General features: G+C 37.7%; 1 protein-coding gene across 1 annotated transcript in view; it reads right to left on the bottom strand.

Annotated features, from left to right (window-relative positions):
• The window catches only part of LRRIQ3 (leucine rich repeats and IQ motif containing 3), a 68,804-nt gene that overhangs the window by 36,583 nt on the left and 13,858 nt on the right, over nt 1-18,363 (bottom strand). Inside the window, 1 exon segment of the mRNA XM_030571900.1 lies at nt 17,084-17,214. Coding sequence (XP_030427760.1) covers nt 17,084-17,214 — 131 coding nt within the window.

The following is an 18,363-nucleotide window of genomic DNA, read 5'->3' as shown; positions in this document are numbered from 1 at the left end:
GGCCGGGGAATGGCAAAGTGTCTGGATCCTCATCTACCATTTCAAACAAGCACATTATTACTGACCAACAAGTCACCCTCCCGGTTTCCACCTGCCATGGATAGACTTTCAAATAAAGAGAAAGTGAAAAGATTGGAACTGTTTGGAGAAGAGATAAATAAGAGAGAACATAACAGAAGAATTCACATAATGAATGCTATAGATAAGGTAGACTGAGCACTCGTACTCACTTTCATAATACAAGGAAAAGGAAACATGATGTAATTTAAATACTACAAATTCAAAACTGATAAAAGGAAATGCTTTTATTTTAAAACAATGTATAATTTAGCCTGTGGAACTCTGTCATAAAATGTTATTGATGTCAAATACATAGCAGGATTCAAAAAAGGTTTGGAAATTTATCTGAATGAGAATATCCAGTTATATTATATAGGATTTTTAAAAAAGAAAAAGGCAGAAAGAGATATAAATCCTTGTGCTTCAAGGAATAACCCAATTCTAACTGATGAGTGGTTGCAAGGAAACTTTTTGTGTGAGTGAGTAATTCCATAATTGTACCTCAGGGTTTCTTGCATCTTTGTCCGAAGCACTTGGTACAGGCCACCATAAAAGACAGATGGACCACTGATCAAATACAGCACAGCAAATCCTACGTTCCGACAAAACACTGGGTTTGTTATTACAGAGTCATCCACCATTCTAATTTAATTTTTTACTCGTGTTTCTTATCTAATTGAGAAAATTTTAGGCCTGACAACTTTGACACTAGCCCTTTAAAAAAGAAGTTGGGGTGAAATTTAACTACAATAAATACTGTTTGAAAGTGATCCTCAAATCTAAAGGAAACCCTTGCTGGTCACAGTAATTACTTAGTACAAAGAATAAGTGTATAATTTTTAGAATGTAACATACAGTACTTTAAAAAGATTGACAACACATTATCTGCAAAGGGCTTCATATTAACATATTAATGAAAGAGTTTTCAAGCCATTATGGAGACATTGAAGTTTTTATGGTAATATGTAGTGTGCCATTAATAACCTGTAAAATGCATAAGCATGAAGGACAAAATTTTTAAAGGTCTATACTTTGAACAGCTATTATTTTAAGAGAGTACAGCTGTGCTATTATATGTTTAGGCATTAGGGTTACTTGTCTCTATCTGAAAATAAGAACATTGCAGCCACTTCAGAGCATTTCTCTTCCAGAATAACAATAAGAAACTCATGCAGAAAATGCTGAAAAGCAAGTAACTCAACAGTGTTCTTTTGTAATAGAGAGTGAAATTACTTTAAAAAAAAATACAAAACTGTAATAAATAATAAAATAGCACATTCTGAGGCAAAGATTTGAAAAAATGTACAGGTTTTGAGAGCATGGGAATGAAAATATACATCCCTGGTATGTTCTTTAAGCTCCCAATGTAGCTCATTAGTGATGTGCAGTGCTACTGTAATCTATGTTGGGTATTTACTAGCAGAGATAGATTACACTGCAAAAGAGTATTAAATTGTATGGCCTTTCTCAGGGGCATAATGACATGTGGATGATCTCTGAAGCATAACTTTAAAGTGAGCTGCCTTCCTACCCTGCCTCTTCTCTCTTTCCACCTCTTATTATAGATGACAATTTACTAACTCAAAATGTGTTACATCCAACACAGGGGAATTCTGTATTAGACCTTGTCTTGACAGATAAAAAGGAACTAATCACAGAACTAAGAATTAACGGTAGCTTAGGCACAAGTGATCATGACTCAATCACATTTATAATGTGCAAACAGAAGTCTAGACTAGTAATCTATGTACTTGGTGTTTTAAAAGGGCCAATTTCACCAAGCTGAAAACAATTATGAGCCAAATCAGTTGGGAGGAAGAATTAGAAAAATATGAATTATACACCTCTACCCCGATATAATACGACCTGATATAACATGGATTTGGATATAACGCAGTAAAGCAGTGCTCTGGGGGAGGCGGAGCTGCGCACTCCGGTGGATCAAAGCAAGTTCGATATAACGCAGTTTCACCTATAATGTGGTAAGGTTTTTTGGCTCCCGAGGACAGCGTTATATCAGGGTAGAGGTGTAATTAGAAATAGTTTAAGAGGTCTTTACTAGAAACCCAAAAAACTCACAATCCTACAATTGAGGAAACCAACCTGATTTAGAGGGAAAGTAAAGGCAGCTATATTATATAATAAATGGAATAAAGGAGAAGTTGATAGTAATGAATATAAATCAGAAGCTAGGAATTGTAGAAAGTTGGTAAGGGAAGACAAGGGACATAAGGAAAAATCTGTGGCCAGCAGAGTTAAGGACTATAAGGAGTTTTTTAAGGATATTAGAAACAAAAAGAAACCTAACAATAGTGTTGCCCCTTACCAGATGGAAATGGTAGACTTATCAATAATAATCCACAAAAGGCAGAAATGTTCAATAAATATTTCTGTTCTGCATTTATAGGCCTGCCAGTCTGACATCAATCCCAAGCAAAATAATGGAGCACTGATCCAGGGCTTAATTAATGAAGAATTAAATGAGGATAATAGAACTAATTCCAATCAACGGATTTATGAAAAATAGATCCTGTCAAACTAACTTGATATCTTGTTCTGATGAGATTACAAGTCTGATTGATAAAGGTCTGTCACAGGGTAGCTAGTCCCTGTGGACAGACTAAATGGAGCTCCCCTGGACCAGAGCAGATAAATCCAGTCCAACCAATTAAAGGGGCCTGACCTACATCTGGGCCTATAAAGGGTTGCTAATATGCAAAAAGAAAGAGGGATTGATTGAGACAGGCTGTGCCTGGGGAAGGAAAAGCCATAGTGAAGCAGAGCTAACTTGTGTGGTCAGTCTCCTGGAACAAGGGGCCAGGTGCTCATGGAGACAGGTCTGAGGTTGCTGATCCAGAGAGGGCATAGAGCTGGTTGAAATGGGAAAGCTGCTAGAGGCCCCTGATGGGAAGAGCTGAAACCTGAAAGTAAGGATTGAATTTTGACTGTTTTTCTGTTTGCTTCTATTAAGAAAATAAACCTCCTTGCAAGAGACTGGGTTTGGCAGCCTATATTTTGGAGCTAGGAGAAGCCCTGTACAGTGACAAGCTCATAGTGTTGATGTAATATACTTCTGTAATGTGTTTGACTTTGTACCACCTGACATTTTCATTAAAATAACTGGAACAATATAAAATTAAATGGATTAAAGTTGGCTAACTGATAGTCACAAAATGTAATTGCAAACAGGGAATGATCAACCAGTGGGTGTGTTTTTAGTGGGGTCCCCATAAGTATCCATTCTTGGCCTTATGCTATTTAATATTTTTATCAGTGATATGGAAGAAAACATAAAAGCATCACTGATAAAGTTTGTAGATAACACAAAAATGGGGGGAGTGGTAAATAATGAAGAGGACGTCACTGACCCAGAGTGATCAGGCTCGCTTGGTAAACTGGGCACAAGCACACAATATGTGCTTTAAAACAGTTAAGTGTAAATGTATACATCTAGGACAGTGGTTCTCAAACTTCATTGCACCGTGACCCTCTTCTGACAACAAAAATTACTACATGACCCAGGCGAGGGGGACCCAAACCCAGCTGGGGGGCATGTAACCTTAGTACTTCTGCCCAGGGCTGAAGCCCTTGGGCTTCAGTCCTGGGTGGTGGGGCTTGGGCTTTCGTTTCAGCCCCGGTCGGTGGGGCTCAGGCTTCAGCTTTAGCCTTGGGCCCCAGCAAGTCTAACCCCAGTCTTGGCGACCCCATTAAAATCGTGTTATGACCCACTTTGGGGTCCCAACCCACAGTTTGAGAACCCCTGATCTAGAAACAAAGAATGTAGGTCATATTTTTACAGGATGAGGGACTCTATCTTAGGAAACACGGACTGAAAAAGATTTGGGAGTTATGGTGAATAATCAGCTGAAAATATGTGATGATGTGGCCAAAGGGCTAATGCAGTCCTTGGATGCATAAACAGGGAAACCTTGAGTAGAAGTATGGAGGCTAATTTACCTCTGTATTTGGAACTGGTATAACTGCTGCTGGAATATTGGTTCTGGTGTACACAATTCAATAAAGACATTGATAAATTGGAGACTGTTCAGAGAAGAGCCACGAGAATGATTAAGGAATTAGACAATATGTCTTATAGTGATAGACTCAAGAAATTCAATCTATTAATCTTAACAAAGAGAAAGTTAAGGGATGACTTGGTTACTATAGTTGACTATAATGCTACAGGGGGGTTGATAATGGGTTCTTCAAACTAGCAGACCAAGGTATAACTGGCTGGAAGCTGAAGCTAGACAGATTCAGACTGAAAATAAAGCATACATTTTTAGCAGTGAGGATAATTAAAAATTGGAGAAATGTACCAAGGGTCGTAGAGGTTTCTATACCATTGGCAATTTTTTAATAAGATATGCTCCAGAAATTTTTGGGGGGTGGGGGAGATCTATGGCCTGCATTATAGAGGAGGTCAGACTGGATTATCGCAATGGTCTATTTTTGTAGATATCTTGGATTGATTAGTAGATTATATAATAAACTATTACCCTATTGTGGGCTGATTCTCTCCTAACCCACTACCTATTGCTAGCTGGTTCCAGGGCTGACTTCTGAACCCTTGTCTCCTAGCATGGCTCCCCCTAGCTTTATTTCCAAGTCTTGACTCCATCACTCTTTCTTCTGGTTTCCCTAAATCTCCTGGCTCTTCCTGCTCCCTCTTTTCTCTAATTTTCTCATTATCTCCTCTGACTTTCCTCTTGTTTTTCCTGTATCTCCACTGCTTTCTCCCCATTCCAGGGCAAGCCCCTGATAGGCTGAAGAAGTGCTGCACTGTGCTATCCCCCACACCGCTGGCTAATTCAGGCACGTTGGTAACACATTGCTGCTCTGATATTCAGCTGGGAATGGACAGTCAACAACTCATTGCAGCAGGAAGGAGAAGCAGCAGTTTTCAGGGTGGGGACTGTAACTTATATATGTTTGTATAGTACATAGTACCTCATCCTGACTGGGGCTTTTAGGAGCTATCGGAACAATTAACAATTCCTTAGAGATTTCTGAAAAGATTGTGGTACAGACTTTCTGAAGTACTGTAACTGGGATGGCAGTTTCCCTGAAATCCCCTATAGGTAGATCCTAATGGATTGCCAAAAGTCTTTATTCTTCCAACACCATAATGACTGCAGGGTCATTTGCTGAATCATTCACTTTTCTTTTTGTGGATTAATATCTGAAGGGAAGTTGGGAATTCCACTTGAACAGGGGTCATCAGAAGCCAGAGCAAGTTATATCAGCCTTGAGGTTGCTCCAGCTTGCACCGAGGCACCCCAAGTATTCCAGGCACTGGGGAAACACGAAGATAGCTTTAAGCTACCTTTCCCCCCAACCCAGCTGGGTTAAGTGGAGCCTGGAACACCTAAGGATCTGAGCCTGAGTAATTTTTTTCCTGAGTCTTCAAGTAACACTCAGCTTGTGCATTCCTGCTGACTGGGAACATCAATTCAGTTATGTCGCAGCCCAAAGGCCTTTGTTCTAACATGGTGTCCGTATGGCCAATTGTCGGTCATCTAAAGGTCACACTGGTACCGTGTGCAACACCGTGGTGCTGTGTGCTACCTTAAGGTGTGGTGTGCAACATTACAGTGCCGTGTTCATTTTCCTGCTCTTTTTGCCTGGTCACCTAGGGGTCAGGCTAGTGCTGTGCGCATAATATCAGCGTGCCGTGAGCAAAGGGATCCAATCTGACCAATCGTAGTTCAGTTCAAATGGTCAGATTAGGGTTGTGTGCAAAACCATGCTGGTGTGCTGGGTGCAGCTTTTAGTAGCTTCTAGTGTGCCGTGTGCAGATTCTATCTATGTAGAGGGCGCCAATTTGGAAACTGGAAGGTGAAGGAGCTAGGGACCAATCAGATTTTGACAAGTGTAAAAGAGCCTTTGAATAAAACTATGCCTCGTGCCAGAATCTGCAGGAGTATCCACATACTGACTGCAGGACCTGATCAACCCTTCAGCCAGGGGTTTCCTCCGGATATAGCCGGCTCAGGACGTGACATTTATTTTTCAAAGTTATCTTCTACGGATTCAATATGCTTCTGTACTGCTGGTCAGCTGCGCCTGGAATACGGTACTTGCTTTCTATTTTTCTGTGAATACTCTGTGCTTTGCTTAGTCTCTTCTGCAGAACTGTATATTATTGTTATTCGGTATAAAGTGTGTATATATAGCATATGAAAGTTGAATTGTATTAATAGCTGTTGTTGGTGTATTTTATATTTGGTTAATGTGCGCACAGTTCATTTAATTTAGTGTATTTATTTTACTTTTTTAAAGAGCAGTTAATTTTGAAATATTTGGTTCCTTGTTAATGAATGTAAATAGATTGCTTCAAGTTGTGTGAATGTTTTGTTCTAATAGTACTGCTAGTTGGTAAAAGTGCTCCTCCCCAGCCCAAGTTGTGATTTTCTCCCTGTTAATAAATGGCCACGTGGTGTTTTGAAGTTTCAATTTGTCTGGTTTTAATTTTCTTCTCTCAATTAAAAAATTCACCGAACCCACATTAGGGATGGACAAGTTACAGAGCACTTGTTATCTTTTGTGTTTCATTACTTCCAAAGGTCCCAGTTAAGCTCGGGGCCCCAACCCACTATTAAGACATATAGAAAGTTCCTGATCTAGAAGAATTTACAATCTAAGAAGACAAAAAGAAACCTACCGCCTACAAATGAAAGCTGAGATGAAAAGGTAGAACATATTGTTCAAGTACAAGCAAAGTTATCAGGGAGATGGCAGATATAGTTCTGCCACTCTTTTCAAGGTTGGATAAATGATGCTGTCAGGGGGCCACATTTGCAATTGTTCCTCATGTGTGGTGTGGGGCAGGGCACTGGGCCTTGTACCTTGTGTGAGTTTCTCTGAGTCCAATAAGACTATTAGATAAGCCTGATTTAACCATTAGATGAGCCTGAATCCTTGGCTATTAATGATGCTTCAATTAAAAATGAACCTGTGTAAGAGGGGCAGAAGTTATTATTTTAAGTTAATGAAGTTAATCACAAAAGGCCACACTGTGACAGTTTTACTCAAAAAGAACAGTGTCTTACTGATTTCAGTAGGACTACTAGGGGAGTATTTTATTTTATCCGAGCAAAAGTATTGCCCTCTGATCCCAGAATCAGTTAAAACAGGCTTTATTTTGTATGTTACTAATTTTTGGTTCAGTTACATATGGCACCAAGGGGACAAAGGAAAGGTTAAAAGTGGCCTACATAGCATAAATGAGCCCAAAATTACAGCTGAAGAAGAAACAAAGACAAGGTTCAGTTGTTTAGGGAACAAAAGAATAATTGCAGAAGCAAGTATGAGAGGACAGCATGCTCGCTGATAGATTCAAACATAACTTGTTCTACCATTTAATTGCATTAAGAAGAAGAAGGAAAGATTATTACAGGACTACTCAAATCTAAATTGACCAAGGAGCTAAAAAAGTTCTGGGCTGATGAACATGTCCAAATAAACAAACAGACTGCAAGCATCAGTAAGTGAATCAGCTCTCATTCCTTTTGTTGTTCACGCTTCGCTAATCATTATAAGGACCTTAGTGACATGCATTCATTCTTCTACCATAACGACACCTTGGTGTCGCATCCGGTTCTTCTTGCTAAACTTACTTTCTAGCATATTGCAATGAGGAGGAAATTATCCAAAATTTGGTTTAAAATGTTCTTAGAGCTCTCATGTAATAAAAATCTCATTAAAAGTCAGTACTAATCCTGTGTAGTAATTTTTCAGCCTTATAGTGATATGCTTTATCTTCCATATCACTAACAATGAGCTAATAAATATTATCTTGGATTACTCTGTATACAATGATTACCAATAACTATAGGATGATACAAAACACAAAGCAAAATCATGAGGCCTGTTACAGCACAGGAAGCATTATTTCTCCATAGTAAAACAATTTTTTCCCAAACTATCAAAATGCCATTTTTTAAGTTACATTGAGTCAAAGAAATTACATTTGTTAAGTTTACACACAATTCACCTACTAAAAAGCCATAAGTCCAAAAAGGGAAGAGAATAACTTGTTTCCTTCATTTCAACTTCCGCTTCTGAGGAATATGGAAGACCACACTTGTGTCCCTCGGAGACTCTCAATATAGCAGAGATTGACACTGAAGCATACCTAACCACACCAGCCCCACCAACACAATTTTAATGTTTTGGGAATGCTTAGTCCACAGACTTTTTCTCAGTTGAAAAGTGGAAAACTGTCACTTTCCCAGAGAAAAAACTTTATCTATGTCCCAAATCACACAGAACCTGTCACTCTTCATAAGGATAGATGATCAACAAAATTATCCTTGGAACACAGAAATGTGTTTGTTTTTTTTCAACCTCTAAATAAAACTGGATCAAAATTTCACTGAAACAAATTAAAATAAGTGTTTGAAATGAGGCTCAAAATCCAGAGAAATGTCACAATCCTATATCAGTCCTGGTTATCACCCTGATGGATAAAATATAAAGAAATAATTGATTCTCAAGAAAGAAATGTGAAGCTGCAAAAAACCCTAAAACCTAAAAATATTTCTTAACAGATATAATCTAGGAGATATTTCTGCCTATTGTATGTTCTGCTAAAGGAAATTTTAAGACAGAGGATACAGGAGGATGGTCTCAGCCCAGATAGTTAATGTTCATACTCACCCTCTTCCTTAGGAAATTGGTAACTCAATAAAAGAACATATAATACCACAGGCTAAGCTTCTAACCCAAGGTTGGTTGTTCTTAGGTTTCCTTCTCTGACCTAGCTCTTAAGGTCCTTTAGCCAAAAGAGACATTCCTAAACCTTCTATTTCTTGGTTGGAACTAACTGGACCCAGATAGCAGCAGTAGTTACCCTGAATCTTAATGCAGGGCCTAGGACAAATTCAGTCCCTAACTCAGAGAATCCATAAACTCCATTGGTGAAATCCTGGCCCTAGTGACTTCCATGAGACCTGGATTTAACCAGAATGTCTTCATGTCGCTATACTACTTCCTTCTGCCTCTGTAGTTCCTTATAGATACATTCAGATTCCATAAGATGGCACTGCGCCATAGCATGTGTGGTACCATCATCTTAGTCCTCCAGAATGCAATAAAGAGCTCAGGATTCCTACAAAAAGCTCTTAGAGTGTGCAATGTTATTACTACACATTTTTCTCTAGACAATTGTGTAGTGGACAGCAGTAACCAACAGATGCATAACTGATTGCAAGGAATTGGGACAGGGACTGTCTTTTTGTTCTCTGTTTGTAAACTGGTTTGTGACTATGGCTCCTAAGTGCGATCATAATACAAATAATAATAAATAAATAAAAAACGGGGGGAAACTCCTGTTCTTATAAAACATGCCATGGGCTCTTTTATGGCCATACACAGCAAGCAGGATCATGGTTTTTAATGTGTCACCTTAAAATCACACAGAGAGTACACTACTCACCTTGTCTACTACAGAAGGATGAAGAATAAAGTTGACACCACTGTAATTTGAAACTGGAGTTCTATAGAGTCTTGATATTCCAAAGCTGAGGCTTGAACTAATGAGGATTTGTTTGTTTTGTTTTGCTTTGTTTTCTGTCTAGTCTCAACACCAACCTATATTTGTCTGTTTCACTATTTTAATATTGTATCTATTGTATAGGGGCCTGCCTTTGGTCTTTCTCTATGAAATCATGACCTGGATAAGAACTGCCTACATATGGTTTATTGTACTTGACATTGCATTCATTCGAACATCTCAGGATAACACTTATTCATTCCAGAGATAAGCAGGCAGGGGAGAGTGCATAAATATGTAAGAGCAATCCAAAGTTTATGAGAATTACAAGTAGTAAATTCTATGTGATACACCTAGTCCCTTTGAAGCTCCTTGTGTTTCCTGCTGGATAAATGTATTTTCTTCAGAATATAATCTAAACATTCAAGAGAGAAGATTTTTTTCCCTTTTGATGTAATATTGCTTTGATGATCCATGAATACATTCTTATTCTAGACATCACGAATGATAAATAAAAACTTTAAAGGTATAACCGTGTTCTAGAAGATGATGAGAATATAACCTACATTATGACGATAGAAGAACAACTGTATGCTAAAATGCCAACTATGCAAAAGTTCAAGGCTCAATAAAATTATTGCTCGAAGAACACAAAGAGTAAGAGAATGAATACAAATTGTCACAAGCCTGTAAAAACACAAATAAAACACACAAACAACAAAGTGAAACCAAAATATGTAGTATTACCTAGAGAACCAAGATGCATCATACTGTATTTTCATAACAGACTTGAGTGAAGAAGTGATTAAGCCAAAAAAAAATAAATCTACTAATTGAAACAACAATTCTTTTGCCAGAGTAGAGGATAGAAGTCAAGTGGCTTAGAACCAAATTCTGCCTTCAGCTACCCATGTGACCCATCACTAAAGTCTGTTGGGATCTCATGGATGTGACTGAGGACAGAATTTTCCTTTAATAATAATACTCTGCACTTTCATACATAGATCTCATAGTGCTTTAAAAAGGTAAGTATTGTCCCCATTTTACAAATGGAGAAAAAAGCTGGAGCACAGTATGATTAAGTAACCTGCCCAAAGTCACACAGCAAATCAGTGGCAAAGTTTGGAGTAGAATCCCAGTCTCCTAACTTCCAGCTTCACACTCGGTCCATTTCTAGACCACAGCTTCCCTAACCCTTCAATAATAATTCAAATGTTGGTAAGGAACAGGGAATTCTGTCAACTTTTCCTCTGAGAGAAGAGCTTACATCAATTAACTCATACTTCTTCACTACAATGGCCGCTGAATAGTTCTGATAAATCAAGGTGAGATGGCTATTATATTTCAGAGAGTACTCACAATTATCAATTGCGCTACGTAGGAAAAAAATTACTGGATATTGCCTCACGTTATCAGGAACCATAAGAGCAACTGTGCATAACGTTTATCAATATTGCCGTTAAATGAAAGTACAAGTATTTGTCTATCAAATCTTGTATAAAGGTTTGTAATGAGGCCCTAGAAAGAGACAGATGGATTGATTAGATGGACCCAATGGGATTCCAGTAAAACTCCTATCAAAACTAGGATTTGGAATTCAGGAAGTATTTATCTCAATTTGTTTTAGTTTTCTCCAGGAAACTTGGCTTTTTACCTATTGGGCTTTGACTCTTTTTAAAGGGGAATTAAGCGTGCAAAGGGGGCAGACTTGTAAATGGTCTGGCCTTCTGATTTCTACTAAATTAAATGTTATAATTAGCAAGTTAACACCTGACAAATCATGTTTTCAGGCCTACAATAATATTTTCCCAGATTAATGTATTCTATTAGTCCTGCATGTTTATTTGGTCTCTTTGGTTTCCCCTTTTTATAATGAGTCTGTCAGTAGAGCTTGAATCTTTCATTAAACTGCTTCTTGAATCTCTCATTAAACTCAGCAATCTTTGTGCTTTGGGGAAATTTTAATGCCTAACTAGCCCCTGGAGATAAGGATTTTTTTCATTTTTTCCTCCAGCTGTTGTTGCCTTTATTTTTCCCTAGTCATTCTATGGGCAGGGTGAGATATATCCCACAACGTACATTTCTTTAAATTTTAAATAAATTTTGGATGGAGGTTTTGAATAATAGAAGAGGTGATGATCTGAAAGGTTATTTCACATGCACCTTTTCTAGAGTGAGCAGTGTGATTGATTATATCACAGTTCTATTTTAAAATGGTCTTGTTTCTCAACTTTATAGTAGCTTTTAAACCAGACAGTGACCATCAACTGCTATACAGGTGCATTTCTGCTCTTTCACTACTTTAGCCTCAGATAAATTGTATCTCACCCCTGATTTTGAAGCTGTAAACTCAAGCCAAATTAAGTGGAATCCAAGTCTAAAATCAGAGAAAAACTCACATCCAATTATTTGTCAGCTTTGGAGAACCAGCTTTTGGATCTTAATGACCCAGCAAAAGCCCATACCATATTTACTGAGATTAATAAAAAAAAATTACAGGATGACTTGACCAATAAAAATGGGATATTTTCATAATTCAAAAGATAAAAGAATGTGCTATGATTTGGATTGCTTCTGTTATGAGACACTGCTTCAGAATATAAGGACAGTTAGTAACAATGGTTCTGCTGATTCTATTAAGAAATTATTTAAACTTAGAGAGGACTATAAAAATTGCTGGAAAAGAAAAAATTGGATTAGAGGGCCCTTTGGAAGGAATTTGAACTTGCTGCCTCAGAGAAGAACATCATCTCTATTTTGGAATTGTTGGGAATGGGATTCAATCTTAACACCAAACATGCTTGTGAGACCCACATTTTTCTGCCTTTTGTAATGACATTCCATCTATCAATCATTTGTTATGGTCTATTTCAGTGGACCTCATCATCTCTAGAATGGTCCCTGTCTCCACCAGGGAGGCTAGAATACTGATCAACCAAAAATACCATAACAAAGCTTCTAGGGGGAGATTTCATCCTAGCACTAGCTTACAAGGACAAGATTGACTGGTGGGACCTGCTGTAGCAAAATTATTTACTAATATAAATAGTACAGGGAGTTTTCCTCCATCTTTTGAGAATCCTTCAAAGCCAGTGGCTAGAGTTAGGACAGCGTGGAAAGATAACCTAACTGATCCCATCACAAAGGGCGTCCACCAGGTAAATTTATTGGCCCCTTTTCTTTCTAATTTGTTAAAGAGGCTGTGGCTATTTTAGAAGGGTTGCAGTATTTTACCCTCAAAAAATTTGGACTGATTTGTGTCCAGTATTTCCTTATGCAGATGACAGGATTTTGCTTTCCCAAACTCCTCTGGACTTGAAGCATATGTTAAGGGATTAGCTTTTTGCCTCACCATAAATTATAAGAAAACTAAAGTAATTTCCTTTGACCACCATCGACAGACCAAAGCGGAATCAGTGGAAGACTGATGGCCATTATACTGAACAGGTCAGTTTTTTCCCACCTTTTGGGTATTTGTTTTACATATCATGACCAACGAGACAAACATACAGAGGAGAGCTTTAAGGTATGTGCAAGCAGTGCTTCGTTTCATCCATGTCCATGGAGGCAATTTAATTGCAGTGACTGGCTGGAGTCAGTGCCCAAATATTATATGGTTAGGAAATCTGGGGATGAAGAGATTTTAATTGCTAAAAGTTTGTGCAAAACAAATTTTTAAGAAGAATGCTTGGCCTCCCAATTTACAGCTCAGCTGCTTTACTTACAGTACATGTAAGAGAATTCACTACTTTGATCAAAGTTCAATACATTCATAGCACTTACAGGCTGTGTACTCTGCATATAAATTTAGAGCACCTAACAAGGTAAAATCTGGAGGAACAGATTAACAAGACACAAACTTTAGACTTCCTCTGGTTTTTGCCAGCCCATTCCTTGGGATTCTGAGAACCTGACTAGGACTGTGCAAGAGTGTGAAATCCATAATTAAGCTTAGAATAAAAGATATTTACACACATCTAGATATGTCAGTCATCCATAAAATAAATATGTACCATCCCCAGAGCACATACACACACTTCTATTGATATAGTTCTCCTAAATTCCTTCCCCATTATCCACAGACAGAAAGATTGGGCTATTGGTACTTAAATTAAGCATGCCAAATTTTTGCATGAATATTTTGTTTTCTTTTGTACATTACTACTCCATACTACAGACAACTCTTTTATTAATTATTGTGGAGTTAGAATTAAAACATTTCTGTTAGCAACTTGTTTTCCTTTCTTCTGCCACGAGACATGAAACTTGAACAACATATCAAAATTCAGAATTTACAACATATACGGTGCTCCCAAAACATAAACTATGCCATGCTGCACATGCTGTAATTATAGTATACATTAACACACAAAAACATGTTAAATTACATTTAACAAATGAAATGGGAATAGAAAACACTGCATATGTGCAATGCAGCTGAGTTAACATTACAGAAGCAGGCTTAGCTTTTGGAAATTCCTAACTTGATATATCTAACTTCAGCAATGCACAATTACCAGTTTTTGCACTTTAAGTTATTCATACTTTTTTTCCTTTGTTTGTATACCATGTACACCTTTAGACACTTTTGGGGAAAAAAAAACACTTGATTTTTAAAGAATTAAAATATTATATGTCCCTTATACCATAACTTCATATTTTGTTTCTCTCAAATACTTCGTCCTCTCTGCTTATGGATAGTATGTACAGATTAGTCATACTGATTGCCAGTTGATGGTTAATCTGTGTACTTTTCCTTTATTTTAAATTTGGATTTAACATATTCCATAAATATTTAATGACAAAATGGTATGAGGGAGGTGGCAGTGGAGGAGAGTTTTCTTCACAGGCCAAGTCTCTAATTTCAAATCAAGGTCAATGACTGGAATCTGCACTATGCCTGTTTCTGGTCTACAATATTCCCTAAACCGATGTACTACTGGTCTTCAGTGGAGGATGCTGCGGAGCCACATTATCAAGTTTCAACTAGTTCACTCCATACCATCACCTGCCAAATGCTACATGCTTGTACCCAGGAAACCCCCTGGAAAAGAGCTCAGTGGTAGAGCCTAGAAGGACTGGAATCCTGTGGGTCCCACATGACTGGCTGCCATAATAGCAGAATCGGGTAAAATGTACTTTGTTGCAGGCAGGATTGGGGGAGAGGGGGAACAGAGTGCGGTAATTTGTGGGAAAATACTAAATCTCTCATCAGTTTGTCATAAATAGAATTTCAGGAATTTACAGGAAGTTTTTCCTTTATTTTAAATAAAAGATTTAATACTTAAATTTAAGCAAGGGATAAAAAGAGATTTGATGTCTATTATAACAGGAGTTAAAGTATTTTTAAATAGTTTAAGCAACATTTCTTTTATTCTTTTAGTGGTAAAAATTGTGTGTGAATTCTGTTTATATACAGACACAGTAAAAACTGTATCTGGCACTTTACCACCTGGAAAACTCTAGAACCCAGCATTTCTAATATCTCTGATTTCTCACCTCAGACAGCCCCCTGCAAGCAGCAACATGTCCCTGCTGCTCCTAGGCAGAGCCCACCCCGAGCGCTGGCTCCACAGTTCCCATTGGCTGGGAACCATGGCCAGTGGGATTTGTGGGGACGGCGCCTGCAGATGGAGGCAGTGTGCAGAGCCTCCTGGCTGCACCTCTACCTAGGAGCAGTAGGGATATATTGCTGCTTGTGAGGAGCTGCCCAAGGTGAGTGCCACCCAGATCTGGCACCCCAAAACCCCTCCTGCACCCCAATTCCCTCCCCCAAACCCCTCACAACACCCAACTCACATCCTCCATTTCGTATGTATAACTTGTAGTTAACTGGAATTTTTGACTAACCGGAACCCCCCATTGCCTCAACATGCCAAATAAAACTTTTCCTGCATGATACATTAACCACATTAACATTGTGGAGTTTGGGGATTTTCTGTAGCATGAAGGAATCTGTCTCTCTTGCATGATTTGCGTGATCTAAGCTTTTTGCAAGTGGGAGTACAATAAAGTGCAAGAAACCATAGAGGGAGCGGGTGGGAGTGGGTATTGTGGGCCAGGACAGGAGTGGAATTAAAATAATAGTTCCACACAGGACTCTACTCTGTGGTAGGCCGGATGTATACACCATTATTGGATTCCCCAAATCCTGCTCAGGTCAGCTCCAGGCACCAGCTCAGCAAGCAGGTGCGTGGGCAGCCAAAGGGAAGGGGTGGCACGTCGAATTCTTTGACAGCAATTCAGTGGTGGGTACCTCTGTCCCTCTTAGAGCAAAGGACCTGCCACCGAATTGCCATCGAGAAAGCGGCACGTGGAACTTCCGCTGATCGCGACCAGCGGCTTTTTTTTTATTTTTTTTTCCACTGCTTGGGGTGGCAAAAACCCTGGAGCCGGCCCTGATCTTGCTCATCCTTTTATGGTCAAAATCTTCCATACTTCTGGAAGACTGAGGAGGAGTTGGCTCTCTAGCAGACCCACATCAAGGAGATATGTCCCCTAATACCTAGGACACTGGATTCACTAAATTTTTAAAAACCAAGTGTTAAATCAAAATAATTTGTTCTCTTGTAATACTGATATTGATATGATTCACTTCTCAGATATACCCACATATTACAATCAAATTTAAAATAAAAGACTTCTGCCACCTTAGTGCTTCATGATTTATACTTTCTTTCTTCGACCATTTTCCAAACAGACGTGCATGGTGGACATTATTTTGCTCTACAAACATTTCCCAGGTTAGGATGCAATTTCCAACCATTATAAATGCAGAGCAGGTGTAGAATCAGAGTGTGAGAGTACGATCTGAGAGCAGATTATTTCAGCAGATAGTAAAAATGAACAATTGTGAATAAATGCTCTGAATACTTTCAACATTAGCCCGGCTCACTTGCATAATGACAAAACCTCTGATATACTTATTTTGGTGCAATCATCCAAGCAAACATTCTACAATATAAGTACCAAACATCTTGTCCTAATTATCATTATTATTGATTGGCTGAGTTGTACAGATGTGATGTATAGACAACTCTATATGAAAATGAATTTGTGTTACATCTTTCCAAAGGAAAATTCAATCAACTTGTAAGATATATAGAGATTAAGATAAAAAGAAAATAGACTAGAAATAAATAATGCACTAGAAATGTTATTTGCAGTGCAAAAACACTATTTATGGCAGCTGTGCTTTCTGCCATTTAGTTGATTGTTATAACAGTAAACTAAGGACACATCAGAGACTCTGCACTTTAGCCATCAAGGAGCACAGAAGAATTTTGTTGAATGATTTCTTCAAATACTGTATATTAAAAGCACACAGTACCTTTTTTTATTTGTTGAGTAGCCATAGGGTATATCATTCTTGAATATACCTTGGTTGTCCTTAAATATTTACCTGCTACATAAAGTGATTACAACTCTGATAAGTATTTAAAGGTTTTCTAAATATGTACTTATTCTTCTGCATTAAAAAAATCTCCATTTCCATCCTGAAAAATTAAATTAAAAAAATGTACATACCCAAATCTTTTTCTAGTTAAATATCCCCTTATCCATCTTTGAACAATCACAACTGGTGAGTGATGACTAGAATGTGATTGATTTTGCAATGATATCTTTTACACATTTATCTCCTCCTCACGGTTTGCTTCCTGTTGATTCAAATGAAAATATGTTGATATTGTGCCTTTAAATCTGTATTTCTCTAATAATATTTTGAAACAATGTATTTTAAAAGGATTATTATTTTAATTTTCATTCCATAGCTAACTATTGAAGGGGAAGAGCAAGGTATTTTGCTTGAAGAAAACTTAAAACAAGCAGAATAAAAAACTGTCAATTTTTATTGAAACAGAGCTGAGAAATAATTTATAACCCAAAGCTGAGTCACTACCCTCCTTCCCACATAAAATAAACACCTGTCGGTAAGACTATACTGCCTATTGTAGAAAGGTAATTCATTTTAAATTACAGAAAAGCTAGTTAGTGCTCTGAACATAAAGGTAACCCTAGATTATTACAATATTATTGTTACTGTAGGACAATGAAGAAATACTGTTTTCTTTCTTTAGTAAAATATCTGAATAACTGAACGGGTATGAATTATTAGGAATTATGAAAATGAGAATATAGTTTGATAATAAATACAATAAAAAGTAATGTAAAACAAGACACAGCTCACTTTTCTATAGTACTTGATCAAGACAAAAATGAAAAAAATATACTTCTCATTTTTCACAAAATTCTCACTCTTCTCAGCTACAGGCTCCACCTACTAAACTGTTTATGCCTAAACCCACACGGAGTTGACCTAAAATATAGGTTGCTACTTTATTCAGCCTGCAGCAGTTACAAACATTCAAATTCAGAAAATGTTAACTTCAGTCAAACATATTGTCAGCAGTTACTCAAAGGGGCTGACAAAATTGGTTGTTTAATGGAGATGGTCTTCTACCATAAGTGGAGTAGAATTATGCATAATACATTTGGATATGCTTAGAAGACGTCTCTTAAATCAGAAAGATGCCTTATATGGATGGATTTCAAACAGATTTCAATATTAAAGCATATTAAAAATTTTCAAGCATGGTTTTACTACAATATCCTAGGTATAATTTAGAAAAAATGGTAGAAGGTAATATTTTCAGTATCTATCCCTCCCAAAAATAGAACTGGTTCCTATTTCAGGGCCCAATATTCTAGCTATTACTAATGTGGGTAGTGCCAATGAAATCAAGTGGTATTACCCCGTTCAGTAGCTTGGTGTTTGAAAGGTTACATTTTCTACTGTTTTTAATTTT

This window comes from Gopherus evgoodei, chromosome 8 (assembly GCF_007399415.2).
Source record: "Gopherus evgoodei ecotype Sinaloan lineage chromosome 8, rGopEvg1_v1.p, whole genome shotgun sequence".
Classification (NCBI taxonomy): domain Eukaryota; kingdom Metazoa; phylum Chordata; order Testudines; family Testudinidae; genus Gopherus; species Gopherus evgoodei.
Note: the sequence above shows the minus strand (reverse complement) of the source record. Positions and strands in the feature narration are given on the sequence as shown.